At 41.3% G+C, this 15,241-nt stretch overlaps 1 protein-coding gene across 1 annotated transcript in view; it reads left to right on the top strand.

The window, feature by feature from the left end:
* Positions 1–14,216, top strand: part of TCERG1L (transcription elongation regulator 1 like) — a 390,196-nt gene extending 375,980 nt beyond the window's left edge. Inside the window, exons 10-13 of the mRNA XM_077455545.1 lie at positions 810–939; positions 2,263–2,352; positions 6,840–6,958; positions 13,276–14,216. Of these exons, the coding sequence (XP_077311671.1) occupies positions 810–939; positions 2,263–2,352; positions 6,840–6,958; positions 13,276–13,432 (496 nt within the window). The 3' untranslated portion in view covers positions 13,433–14,216. The remainder of the gene's footprint in view (positions 1–809; positions 940–2,262; positions 2,353–6,839; positions 6,959–13,275) is intronic.
* The last annotated feature ends 1,025 nt before the right edge of the window (positions 14,217–15,241 follow it).

Here is a 15,241-nt window from a genome sequence, read left to right as displayed (position 1 = left end):
GTGGTTGCACCTTTGAAAAAATCCTGCTCTGCTTTCTTTCTTTTTTGGACATATTTCAAGTATTCAAGAAGAGTCAATTCCCCAGCACAGCCCATCCCAAACCCATCCCCCCGCCCCCCCAGGCCCTGTCCTCTTCTGAGAATGTCTAATGCCTTGTACACATGGTCAGAAATTTCGACAGAAAAGGTCCGATCGGATTATGTTGTCGGAAATTCCGATCACGTGTGGGCTCTATCAGACTTTTTCCGTCGGAAATTCAGATGGAAAAAGTTTGAGGGCTGGATCTAAAAAAAATTATGACCGTTTGTAGAGAATTCCGATGGACAAAGTGCCACGCATGCTCAGAATAAATTACGAGATGAAAGCTGTTGGCTACTGGCCTCTACATAGTCCCATCGTACACAACGAACGCCACCTCGTTCCGAATGATTGGATTTTCCGACAACTTTTTTCTGTATGCAACACAAGTTTCGGCCAAAATCCATTAGAAAAAAATCTGATGGATTTTGCGGTCGGAATGTCCGACCCTGTGTACAGGGCATAAGACCTAAGTCCTGCCTGTGCTGGTGCAGCTCTTGGATATCTGGAAAAGGTAGGCTTTTACAGGTAAATAACATGCATAAAAAATGTTAAATGCACATATAATCTTATGTGGAATTTTTTTGTTGAGATGAATGGCCTAGCAACAAGATATCTTTAAATGTGTTTTCTAGAATGTGTATTGCTTTGTCCTCATGCCATTTACAGTATATATATCTATAATATACAAAGTCTTAATTTGTGGGTTTTTTTTTTGTTTTTTGTTTAAGGACTGACGATTCTAATACAACTGAGCAGGCCAGCACTGAGGAGGGAAGTGAGCAGCCCCCATCTCCTAAAGCAGTCCCATCTTTAGATGAAAGGATGTCATGTTTCAGGAACATGCTTCTAGAAAGAGGGGTAAGAGAACCAGAGACATCGTTATATGACCACACCACAATGGTCATCCTAGTGAAATCCTACATTTTAAGTTTCAGTTTTATAGATAAACTTTAGGCATATAGAATAATGCATTAAAGGGGTATGCATAGCCAAAACCCTTTTTTCGTTTTGGATGGAGTAGGGAAGAATTCAAATTTGACTCAGTCCAATGGTCCTCATTGGAAGGTTTCCTTTTACTTCTTCTGGTGACAACTCTAATATTTTATATTTCACCTCACTTTCGATCTCGGTGGCAGTGGTCACCGGTACTAAAAAGCGAGGTTGAATCTTTAAATTTTATGTAAACCCTATTAATAAACTTTTCTTATTTGCCCCCTTGTGATCTGTCAATTATAAAAAAAGCTAAATATTATTATATCTGTTCAGTAAGTGCAAAGAAAACCCTGTTGATCCTTAAAATTCTGAGATTTGCTGTGTCCTATCAAGGTTTCATATCTATAATTTCAGGAAGCCTAATTAGCCCTTCCATTTCATTTGACGGAACTACAAAACAATAAGGGGTAATTTAATAAAACGGGAGTGTGAAAAATCTGGTGCAGCTCTGCATAGAAACCAATCAGCTTCCAGGGTTTATTGTCAAAGCTTAATTGAACAAGCTGAAATTAGAAGCTGATTGGCTACCATGCACAGCTGCACCAGATTTTTCACTCTCTAGTTGTCGTAAATCAACCCCTAGGTCTTTGTCTTGGGGAGTCAATAGTTTATTAAAAGACAACTAGGCAGGGCTTACACCAATTAGTCCACAACACAATGATAATTAGGAGATGAGTGCATTTCTTGCAGATCAATGTGTATGTTTCTGTGCTTTCAGGGATAAAACATATAGCAAAATGTATTGCAGAAAGGTACTTCATAAGCTTAAGTTCTGAACTTTTTTTTATCAAGTACATAGTGTTTCAGTAAACAGATGCAAACAAGAACTAGCCCTGAGGACCTGAAGACTCCAAACGGAATGTCTCCCAGGTTAAAGTGACCTCCCACTGTGTCAATAAATATGGATGATCACTTTAAGTTGACAAAATAAGCATACAAATTTGCTTTCAACAGAACAGTTTTGAAAATGGTTCAGAACGCGGTCTTATTTCTTTGTTCTAAAATATTTATGTTTCTGTAACAAATTCATATAAGAAACTCAAAGGGATCCTCAGCAAGGAATGTTTTAATTAGATAGTTTTCAACTTCATGAAAGTGTTGAAAAATAATAGTAGGATGAAATTTGTACATTCTTGTTATGAGAATAGTTGGGTTTTAAGCATTCTAACTGTTGGCAATGCTCCACAGGTGTCTGCATTCTCCACATGGGAAAAAGAGCTTCATAAAATCGTGTTTGATCCTCGGTATCTCTTGCTAAACTCTGAGGAACGGAAACAGGTGTGTTCTCATAGCATAACACATATATATTGATTTTATGTTTTTGCAAAGAATATCATAAATTTGCTAATGTGCAGAACCTGTTGTGACAGAAATATGGGTGCTGCCATTGCTGACTTCAGTAGGACTCTTCCAGTAGGTACCAACCTCTGCTCCCTACTATCTTTACTTATCAGATAACATTTAAACAGACCTTTCAATGACTAGGCCCTGGTTAGGCCCCTTTCACACTGCGGGCATTTTTTCAGGCGCTACATCGCTAAAAATAGCGCCTGTATAGCGCCTGAAAAAATCTGGCCCATTTCACTCCAGTGTGAAAGCCGGGGGGGCTTTCACACTGGAGCGGTGCACTAGCAGGATGGTGAAAAAGGTCCTGCTAGCCACATCTTTGGAGCAGTGAAGGAGCTGTGTATTCACCGCTCCTAAACTGCTCCTACCCATTGAGATCAATGGGGTAGCGCGGCTATACCACCGGCAAATTTTAACTTTTTTGGCCGCTAGCGGGGGTTAAAACCTCCCCACTAGCGGCCATATACCGCCGCTAAAACGTCAGTAAAGCGGCGCTAAAAAAAGTGCCGCTTTACCACCAACACTGCTCCCGCCCCAGTGTGAAAGGGGCCTTAGTGTAATCAGAAAAGAAGAGTTTTGTACCTACTGGATTGGCAATCATGAAGGATATGCCATTGATATTTTTGTAAAGCTGCAGGCTGTCAATGTCAGAGACCTGCCCAACCCCCCCCTTCTTCAAGGTGCAAGTAAAGACTTCTTTTAGACTTCACATCTTACAAAACTCAGCCCTTCTACTCAGGTTTTTTTTTTTTTTTTCGAGCCTTCTACTCGGGTTTTGTTTTTGTTTTGTTTTTTGAGCCTGGGGTGCAGTGTGCAAAAATAAAACACCAAAGTGAACCAAAAAAAGTGTACATAGGGTGTGTCATATGGTCCTCTGCCGCAGAGGAAGAACCCTTCCCTGACCCCTCTGGGGTGCTAGATTCCTGACAGGGTAACCCGCACTTGGGTCCACCTAGCCAAAAGGCCAACAGACCGCATTCATTATGATCAGCTGAAGCCAACCATTGAGTACTAGGAGAGGGTCTCTCCTGAACAGAGACACCCACCCCCCAAGGCAGGGGAAGGAGGAATCTAAGGGCCACACTTTCTCACCCAAGGCAGGGTAGGCCCAAAGACCTACACTCTACAAGCGGAGAAAGGCATATAAATAAATGCAGATGACATTGCAGGTGCAATGGCTAGGCTTTGCGATCTGTAACAAAAATTGCCCCAGTCTTGGTCAAAAAGCCTAGCCAATGAGGAGTTGTGAAAAAAAAGCCTAGCCAATGAGCAGCTGAGAACAAAAAAGGTGTAGTGACACTTCAGGCACTCTGCCTTCCTGACTCCAAAACAAGGAAACATCTCCCTTAGGACTTTGTTGCCAAAGAATAACAACAGTATATGTAAAAACAATATTAATATAAACAGATGTAAAAAATGTATTTTAAAATTCTGGTCCTTATACATGCACAAGGCTGTCTTGGCAATTTACACTGGTCAGACAAGGCAGCACTGCTCGAAATCAGGAGGCGCTGCCAACCACCATTTGACATGGTGGGCACACAATTTGGGCTCCTTCCTACGAGGAAGATCTTTCAGGACCTTCATCATACCAGAAGGGATTATATACAGCTAGCCATCCTAGCCAGAAGGCCAGAATGATGGTGGAGCACCCCTACTTGACACTGATAAGAACAGTTACTACAGTTGATCATAACCAGAAGGCCCAGTGCCCCTGTACTTTTGAGGAAGACTACACTGAAATGCAAAATCCCGCATTCATAGATAAAACTCATCCACCCATGAACCCTAACTTACAGTGCCTTGTGAAAGTATTCGGCCCCCTTGAACTTTTCAACCTTTTGCCACATTTCAGGCTTCAAACATAAAGATATAAAATTTTAATTTTTTGTGAAGAATCACCAACAAGTGGGACACAATTGTGAAGTGGAACGAAATCTATTGGATTTTTTAAACTTTTTTAACTAATAAAAAAATGAAAAGTGGGGCGTGCAAAATTATTCGGCCCCCTTGCGTTAATACTTTGTAGAGCCACCTTTTGCTGCGATTACAGCTGCAAGTCGCTTGGGGTATGTCTCTATCAGTTTTGCACATCGAGAGACTGAAATTCTTGCCCATTCTTCCTTGCAAAACAGCTCGAGCTCAGTGAGGTTGGATGGAGAGCGTTTGTGAACAGCTGTTTTCAGCTCTCTCCACAGATTCTCGATTGGATTCAGGTCTGGACTTTGACTTGGCCATTCTAACACCTGTATACGTTTATTTGTGAACCATTCCTTTGTAGATTTTGCTGTATGTTTGGGATCATTGTCTTGTTGGAAGATAAATCTCCGTCCCAGTTTCAGGTCTTTTGCAGACTCCAACAGGTTTTCATCCAGAATGGTCCTGTATTTGGCTGCATCCATCTTCCCCTCAATTTTAACCATCTTCCCTGTCCCTGCTGAAGAAAAGCAGGCCCAAACCATGATGCTGCCACCACCATGTTTGACAGTGGGGATGGTGTGTTGAGGGTGATGAGCTGTGTTGCTTTTACGCCAAACATATCGTTTTGCATTGTGGGCAAAAAGTTAGATTTTGGTTTCATCTGACCAGAGCACCTTCTTCCACATGTTTGGTGTGTCTCCCAGGTGGCTTGTGGCAAACTTTAGACAAGACTTTTTATGCATATCTTTGAGAAATGGCTTTCTTCTTGCCACTCTTCCATAAAGGCCAGATTTGTGCAGTGTACGACTGATTGTTGTCCTATGGACAGACTCTCCCACCTCAGCTGTAGTTCTCTGCAGTTCATCCAGAGTGATCATGGGCCTCTTGGCTGCATCTCTGATCAGTCTTCTCCTTGTCTGAGCTGAAAGTTTAGAGGGACGGCCAGGTCTTGGTAGATTTGCAGTGGTCTGACACTTCTTCCATTTCAAAATGATCGCTTGCACAGTGCTCCTTGGGATGTTTAAAGCTTGGGAAATCTTTTTGTATCCAAATCCGGCTTTAAACTTCTCCACAACAGTATTACGGACCTGCCTGGTGTGTTCCTTGGTCTTCATGATGCTCTCTGCGCTTTCATCAGAACACTGAGACTATCACAGAGCAGGTGCATTTATACAGAGACTTGATTACACACAGGTGGATTCTATTTATCACCATCAGTCATTTAGAACAACATTGGATCATTCAGAGATCCTCGCTGAACTTCTGGAGTGAGTTTGCTGCACTGAAAGTAAAGGGGCCGAATAATTTTGCACGCACCACTTTTCAGTTTTTTATTTGCTAAAAAAGTTTAAATTATCCAATAGATTTTGCTCCACTTCACAATTGTGTCCCACTTGTTGGTGATTCTTCACAAAAAATTTAAATTTTATATCTTTATGTTTGAAGCCTGAAATGTGGCAAAAGGTTGAAAAGTTCAAGGGGGCCGAATACTTTCGCAAGGCACTGTATGTGTCAATGAGGTGATGAGGTGCAACACTATACCATATAGAGTACATATTCTCACTAAGGCTGGATGGCGGCATAGTCAACACATGCCATGGCCTAGGGTGGCAGGGCTATACGAGGTGGCACTCAACCACTTATATGTCATGTTACCAGGGCCAGGACAAGGGGTGGGCAGAAGGGACGGCTGCCCTGGGCACTGTGGTATCCTGTGAGGTGGGGGGGCACCACAAGGAGATTAGGGGAAGGGGATTTATGTTGGAAGGGGAAATTTGGAGGAGTGGCAGGGAGTATTATTCTATTTGGAGAAGTTTGGGGGAATGCTAAGAGTGATTTAGGGGGTATGTGTTTCGAGAGAGGTGATGGGGGAAGAAGATTCATGCTGGGGGGGGGGGGGATTTTGGGGGTAGATGTACTGGGAGGAGGGGGAATTGATGCTTTAGGGATTTTTGCTGACATAATGCTCATACATCTTATGGGGGCGCAGGTTGACATGTTCGCCCTGGGCACTAGATGACCTTGTCCCGGCACTGCATGTCACTACCATATTCCTGTTAGCAATAAAGGTTCCATACTGTAGCCCTACCTTCTAGTATCATCTAAGGGGAATAGAAAAAGAAGGGCACCACACCAATAGTTGATAGACCAAGTATATTTATTTCATCATAAAAAGCCAAAAAGTTAAGTTAATGCATTTAAGCGGCTCTAAGGTGCTGGTGAAAATAAACTGGTATTGGGGCAGAATGGGTTTAAATTATAAATGATCACTCTTTTTTAAAAGCAGGCAAAAACAACGGATTTAAGTAGCTTATTCCAACAGTTATAAATCAAAAACAGTTAAAAAAAAAAAACATACATTTAAAGATGTATAAAGAAAATGGTTATAGTGTTCCATTAAGGTACTTACAATGAAGTGCAGGAACCAATCAAAATTTACTCTTCAGGTCAAACCAGTAGAAGATGGATATTCATTTCATGGTATGATTCACTTGCAGGTCTTTGAGCAGTTTGTAAAGACTCGAATCAAGGAAGAATCTAAAGAAAAAAGAAGTAAATTAATGCTTGCCAAAGAAGAATTTAAAAAGCTTCTTGAAGAATCCAAGCTGTCTCCAAGGTATTGTAATCAGCACTCAACGAATGTATTGCTTTCCAGACATCTAACTTTACCGTAGTTATGTTCTGTTACTTTTATGTAATTTTTATTTAACACCTTTTTTTAAAAATTATTGCTAGGTAGGGGAATGGTTCCACTATAACCACTTCAGCCCCGGAAGGATTTACCCCCTTCCTTACCAAACCCTTTTTTGTGATACGAAAGAGCGCCAAGTCAGTAAAAAGTGCATTTATTTCAAACAATAAATAAAAGTCTCACTTACATCCATAATTATTGTTATCCATTTGAAGTCAAACCGCTGTTCATTTTTATTTTCATTATTATTTATATTTATTATTATTATTTTCATATTTATTTTTATTATTATTATTATTTTCATTTCCATCTATCCCATATTTTCTTCATTTTTATTTTATTTTTACATTTATTTTTATTTTTATTTATATTTATTTTTATCCTTATTATTATTTATTATTATTATTATTATTATTATTTTATTATTATATTTTTTTATTTTTTCATTTTTTTATTTTTATATTATTATTATTATTTATTTTTATTTTCACTCGTATCTATATTTATCTTTATTATTGTTTCCCATTCCATCTTACAATTTTCTCCATCCTTCCTTTATAAATACAGCTTTCGTCCTTTCCCTATCTTTTTATCATCTATTCCTATAACGTTTCAATTTTCCTTCTAGTTCACCTTTGTCACCATTTATTTCATATAACCCTCTCTGCCCGCTTGCATCGATTATAGGGTTAATCTTTATACTGACTGTCATTATTCATTAGTTCTCCTATTTAAGAGCCGTTCACCGCCGCTCTGCCCATACTTGCACTTGAGAAAGGAGCGCGCATGCCCGAACGAGGGTTGCGCATGCTCAGAAACGCGTCGTGCTCCCGGGTATCCCCCGACTGACGGCACACGCTGTCTATGAGCCAGTCTGTGTTTCTGTGTCTCACAGAACACAGCAGAGCTTCCCCTAGTGCGCTGTGGAGGAGAATCTTGTATATCTGTATCCAGTGATTGTGCCAGCGAAAGGGAACAGCGGTTTGACTTCAAATGGATAACAATAATTATGGATGTAAGTGAGACTTTTATTTATTGTTTGAAATAAATGCACTTTTTACTGATTTGGCGCTCTTCTATATACTTTATTGGTATCCCACTCATGAGATGACTTCACAATAAAGAAGCAGCTGCCGCCAGTGATTGTGCACATACATCCTCCACCCTGTAAGGACAGCAAGCAATTCCTTTTGGATTCTCAGTAAAGTCCAAGTACTGTCTCTTAAATAACTTTTAAAAAACTTTTAAACAACCACTTTTTTCTGATTAAAAATTGACTTGGATTAATTTTAATGTACAGACTCAGCTGAAAAGGACACACCAGTATCTTTTAAAGCTCTAGTACCGTATATACTCGAGTATAAGCCGAGATTTTCAGCCTCTTTTTTGAGGCTGAAAGTGCCCCCCTCGGCTTATACTCGAGTCATCGCTGTCTGCCCGCTCGATCAGCGTGTCGAGCAGACAGACAGCGGCCATTCTACAATTCAAAAGCCGCGCCTCCGGCTCCGCCTTCGCCTGTGATAGGCGGAACACTGAATTTCCCAGCAGCCTGTGTTCCGCCTATCACGGACATCGTATCATCCTCGTACTACGGACGAGGATGATACGATGTCCGTGATAGGCGGAACACAGGCTGCTGGGAAATTCAGTGTTCCGCCTATCACAGGCGAAGGAGGAGGCGCGGCTTTTGAATTTTACAATGGCCGCCGAGGCGCCGACGAAGAGGGCACGGGACGGAGGCAAGGCAAGGCACGGCACGGGACGGGACGGAGGCAAGGCAAGGCACGACACGGGACGGAGGCAAGGCAAGGCACGGCACGGCACGGGACAGAGGCAAGGAGGCAAGGCACGGGACGGAGGCTCGGGACAAAGGTAGGCTGGACACACACACACACACACACACACACACACACACACACACACACACACACACACACACACACGGATACACACACACACAGGGATGGGTGGATGGATGGAGACACACACAGGGATGGATGGATGGAGACACACACACACAGGGATGGATGGATGGATGGATGGAGACACACACACACAGGGATGGATGGATGGATGGACACACACACACACACAGGGATGGATGGACGGACACACAGGGATGGACGGACACACAGGGATGGACGGACACACAGGGATGGACGGACACACACACAGGGATGGACAGGCATGTCTCACCCTCGGCTTATACACGAGTCAATAAGTTTGCCAGTTTTTTTGGGGGTAAATTGGGGGCCTCGGCTTATATTCGGGTCGGCCTATACTCGAGTATATACGGTATTTTCTGTTGTCTTTTACCATATTTTTTGTGATACGGCACTGCGTCGCTTTAACTGACAATTGCACGGACGTGCGACGTTGCACCCCAACAAAATTGATATCCTTTTTTTCCCACAAATAGAGCTTTATTTTTGTGGTATGTGATCATCTCTGTGGTTTTTATTTTTTTGTACTATAAACGAAAAAAGAGTGACAATTTTGAAAAAAAAAAGCATCATTTTTAACTTTTTGCTATAATAAATATCCCCAAAAAAGATATAAAAAAACAAATTTCTTCCACAGTTTAGGCCGATATGTATTCTTCTACATATTTTTGGTAAGCATATATTGATTTGTTTGTTATCACGTCTACAAAATTAATCTTTTTTTTTTTATTAGTAATGGTGGCAATATGAGATTTTTAGCATGACTCTGATATTGCGGCGGACAGACCGGACACTTTTGATACTATTTTGGGACTATCGGCATTTATACAGCGATCAGTGCTATAAAATGCACTGATTATTGTATAAATTACACTGGCAGGGAAGGGGTTAAACACTAGGGGGTGATCAAGGGGTTAACTGTGTTTCCTCAGCGTGTTCTAACTGTAGGGGGATGGGCTCACTAGAACATGACATAGCTCACTGCTCCCGATCACTGGGGGCAGTAGATACCCATCATGTTGCTAGGCAGAACAGGGAAATGCCTTGTTTACATTTTCCCATTATGCCTTTTTGTGCCACGAATGTGGGCCACCGGTGGACATCGAGCCTGCGGGACCCACGGGCACGCCCCCACATTGCGTGGTGGGTGCGCCACCTGCTAACTGTGGATGATGCAGTGATGTACGGGTACGTTGTTTTGCGCACACGTGCCACTTTGCATATATCGCATAAGCCCGTCGGCAAGTTGTTAAAGAAAAAAAATTAAAATAAGAAAGAAAGAAGCAGGTAGATAAAAGTTAAAATGCTAAATACATGTATATTATTCTAGGGGATTTTTTGGATTCTACGTTTTTAAAAAGACTATATATTCTTTTAACATTATTTTTTACATAAACGTGTAAAAGAAATCTTATATTATTTGTGTGTGCTAATGAAAACGCAGTGTGCCTTTGGCCAATCATGGCTCAGGGGGCTGCGTCCACGCCCCACACTATGTAAGGCTGCTTATACGGCAGCCGTACATAGTTTTATGAATGAGAGCAGCAAAATTACATGTGTAAAGGAAAATTTTTTATTGTAAACTGCTCGCAGCTGTAACGTATTGTCAGATCCCAGCAATATAGATAAAAATCATTGAAAAAAAATGGAATGGGTTCCCCCCCAGTCCATTACCAGGCCCTTTAGGTCTGGTATGGATTTTAAGGGGAACCCCGCACCAAATTAAAAAAATGGCGTGGGGTCCCCCCAAAATCCAAACCAACACCTTCAGGTCTGGTATAGATAGCCCTCCCCCCCCCCAAAATCCATACAAGTCCCTTATCCGAGCACGCAGCCTGGCATGCCGCAGAAAAAGGGGACCTGAACCGTACCAGGCCACATGCCCTCAACATGAGAAGGGTGTTTTGGGGTTAATTACACACAGGTGGACTCTATTTATTAATTAGGTGACTTCTGAAGTCATTTGGTTCCACTAGATTTTAGTTAGGGATGTCAGAGTAAAGGGGGCTGAATAAAAATGTACGCCACACTTTTTACATATTTATTTGTAAAACAATTTTTGAAAACCATTTATCATTTTCCTTCCACTTTACAATTATGTGCCACTTTGTGTTGGTCTATCACATAAAATCCCAATAAAATACATGCACATTTTTAGCTGTAACATGACAAAATGCGGACATTTTCAAGGGGTATGAATACTTTTTCAAGGCACTGTGTATTATCTATCTATCTATCTATCTATCTATCTATCTATCTATCTATCTATCTATATTAACTTAACCAAAAATGTTTGCCACATTATATGTGGTGGCTGCATTTGTTTTTTTTAGGCTTTTCTCCCTATGTTTTTACCTAGTGATCTGGCCAGTAACACACCTCCTAGGGTGCCTACGCTCTGGATGAAGGAGCAGCAAGGACACTTTTGGACAGCAGCATTGCTAGTCTGGGGGGAGAGGAGTGTTAGATATACTAGCAGATTCAGATACACTAACACATTGAAGCCAAACTCCAGATAACACTTGTGCACAGGGGGGAATTTACTTGAACTGGAGAGTGCAAAATATGGTGCAGCTCTGCATATAAGCCAATCAGCTTCCAGGTTTTATTGTCAAAATGTAATTGAACAAGCAGAAGTTAGAAGTTGATTGGCTACCATGGACAGCTGCACCAGATCCTAAGTGCTCCTAAGTGCTCCTAAGTGATGTTTTGACGACGCTTCCACCCAGCAATTGTATGGAGATGGGTGGGGCCATCTTCCCCTCACTCGTCTTCATACCTGACAGGAGACAACATGGCTCTGGTAAGTGGCAGCAGGGGGGCCCTCTCCAGCCACCGATAAAAGTTATCTTGTGGCGAATCTGCCTCAGAGGCCACTTCTATCTTGTAGCGGACCGCCCTCTGAAGAAGAGGATACCGGGGTTATGGCAGCTAGCTACTGCCATAACAACGATAAACCCTTTCAAACAGCCAACGTAAAACAGTGGCAGGTGGTCCGTAAGTGGTGAAACTGGATGTAAACCCACTCTCATCCTTTCTAAACTACTGCAATATTGGTTAGCTAGAAGGATATACATGCCTCCTGCATGTATACTTATCTGTCCTCTGTCTGCTATGAGACCCGAAAAACTGCAGATTTTGTGGGTGGGTCTGTTTTCCAGGGCTCAGTGGGTGGAGTCGTGATGTCAGTAGATTCCCCGCCCACCTCTACACTCCCCTTATCAACATGCATTTTCTCCTGTGTATTTCTTACACTGAACTTCTGCTATGATCACTAACATCCAGTTAAAACCCAGAAAAGTCCCCACATGACTTGAGGTGTGGAACAGCCAATCCTGGCAGAGCAGCAGAAGAAAGGAGTGGGAGGGAATTAAAAAATAATGCCTGTCTCTTAGGCTAGCGCACGAGATATGTAAATCCTCTATCACTCACAGCAAGGGGGAGGATTTGACAAAGTTTTTTTCTGTTTGTCAAGATTTAGCTCACTGAACAATAAAAGAGGATTGCTCAGAGCTGGATTAACTCTTTGTGGCAAGACTGTGCTCAAATGATAGGAAATCTTATACTCTGCATTATGACATAAAAAAAAAAAATTCAGGTTTACATCCACTTTAAGTAACACTCACAGGTCTTGCCCCCCTCTCCACAGCCTGTGACAGGACAGTGAAGAAGAAGCAGCAGACTAATGAGCTCATCTCTCTGTCACTCTGCTCTTTCCTCCTATCAGCACATCCCTTGTTAACGCATAAGGAATGCAACACACCTAGCTGGCTCCTTCTGCTATGTTTCCTTTGTCAAGTCTTAGTGCTGTACAGGGGATTGCAAGAGGCTCATACCAAGTGAAATAGTACACACATATATATATATATATATATATATATATATATACATACACACATATGTATATATATATATATATATATATATATATATATATATATATATATATATATACTCAATTACTTTAAAAAACTGAAAAACTCTGCGCAGATATAAAAGACACAAAATAATGCTGTATTCCAAGACAAAAAAGAATTCTGTATTCATTATTGCTTCAATACGTATATATATATATATATACGTATTGAAGCAATAATGAATACAGAATTATTTTGTGTCTTGGAATACAGCATTATTTTGTGTCTTTTATATCTGCGCAGAGTTTTTCCGTTTTTTAAAGTAATTGAGTACATGACCAGCATCACACGTAGACTGCAGCCTTTCCCAGTGGACCCCATGAGTTGGGCTTTCTTTGAATTATTTATCCATTTGTTTTTTTTTTTGTTTTTTCTTTTTTAGAACCACCTTTAAAGAATTTGCCGAGAAATATGGAAGAGACCAACGCTTCCGTGTGGTTCAAAAAACGAAAGACCAGGAACATTTTTTCAACCAGTTTATAAATTTGCTGAAAAAAAGGGACAAAGAAAATAGACTGCGACTAAGAAAAATGAGATAGAATGCCCGCCATACAACGCCGTACATCGCAGACAAAAGGGAAGGATTTTCTTTATCATTTATCAGATGGAGAAAATGTCAAGCGGACCGTACATTTTGGGTGACCTAACCTGCCTACTTTATAAAGGGTATCTCTGAAAATAAATACAATGAAATTCTACACAAGATATTGTTTCATATTGAAGCTATTTTTTATAACATCATGGTCAGTGTCTCTCTATTTGCCATTATGATGTAAGTTACTGTATGTTTTTAGTTGCTTTGATTATGCAAATTACTGTTATGATGCACAATGTATAAAGTCAAAATAAAGTGACAATTATAAGCCTATTATGTTTTTCTGTAAAAACGACTTTTTTTTTTGTAAAAGTTAATCCCTTTATTTTTTATTATTTTATGTTTATTTTTGTAAAGCACATTCCCGGTTAACACCCATGTAAACTGTATTTCTTGACAAGTAAAATGCTGTATTGATGTTATAATGTCATTGTCTGAGTGATGAAATGATGATTAATCTTGTTGTGAAAGTGTCACCATGTTAAACTGTCATTAGCACAAGGAAGTAGATACAAATGTCACTCTGTACTTGCTCTGACACACTTAAACCACGTAACTTGTTCACCAAAGTTACTTACTGAGTTATTTTGTAAAGCCATTAAAATGTAAAGTTACATTTTTTTTTATTGTATACCCACAGTATGCATGGGATTTTTCTCATCAACTTTGTATACACAAAATATTTGAACTTTTTTTTTTTTAACAATAAACATTTTAAGAAAAGTAAATTTCAGGCTCCAGAGTTTATTTTATTATAATTATGCACTTTCATCTCCGTCTCCTGCTCTTAAAATTATTCCCACTCCAGCTCCTGCTCCTGCTGCTCCTCCATACTCGGCCCCATCTTTCCTCCGACTGTTGCCCCTCCTGCCTAAGCTGCCCATCCTCCTTTTGGCCCTACTGCTCCTCCCCTCTCTCCCTTGTACTTCTCTCACTGATGCTCCTTCTCCTACAGCCAATGTTCTTCCTCTACTGCTACGTATCCTCCTGATTACTCTGCTTCTCCTCCTGCTTCTGCTGCACCTCACTGCCCTGTGCTCCTCTCGCTGAATCTTCTCCTCCTCCTACTTCCTCTTGCTGCTTCTATTTCTGATGCCTCTACTGCTTCTCCTCCCACTATCTATGTGCTACTCCCCCAGATTCTGCTCTTCCTCCCACTGCCCCTGTGCAACCAACCATGGTACTGTTTCTGCTTTTGGTGATGCTTTGGAAGCTCTTTCAACTACTGTGCAGACCTTGCTTATTTTGCACTTCCACCTACTGCTCTGTGCTCCTCCTTTTGCTGTCCCTGTTTCTCCACCTCTATTACCCCTGTGCTCCTCCTGATGCTGCTTCTGCTGCTCCTCCGGTTCCTTATGCACTTTTCCCCTACTTCTTTCACCTTCTAGTGCTGCATCTCTGCCTACTGCCCGATGCCCTTCCTCCCACTGTTGCTACTGCACCTGCTTTACCACCTTCCCCCATTTCTCTTGTTGTTCCTTCTCTTACACATTTTGTACCTCATCCCATTGTCCCTGCTGTACTTCTTCCCACTGCTTTTCTGTATCTCCTCTCATTTTCCCTGTTGCACCTCCACTCACTTTATCTCCTGTACCACCCCCACTTCCCCTGCTGCACCTCCTCCTACTACTGATTGTGTACCTCCTCCCACTGCCCCTGTTGCACCTCCACTCGCTGCAACTGCTGTACCACCTCTCCACATTCACCCTGCTCCTCTTTCTCATTTTATACCTCCTCCCATTGTCCCCATTGC

The sequence above is a fragment of the Lithobates pipiens genome, unplaced genomic scaffold, assembly GCF_037356315.1.
Source record: "Lithobates pipiens isolate NorthernLeopardFrog02 unplaced genomic scaffold, aLitPip1_a1.2 Scaffold_25, whole genome shotgun sequence".
Lineage (NCBI taxonomy): Eukaryota > Metazoa > Chordata > Amphibia > Anura > Ranidae > Lithobates > Lithobates pipiens.
The sequence above is the reverse complement of the archived record's forward strand: the minus strand, read 5'-3'. Positions and strand labels throughout refer to the sequence as shown.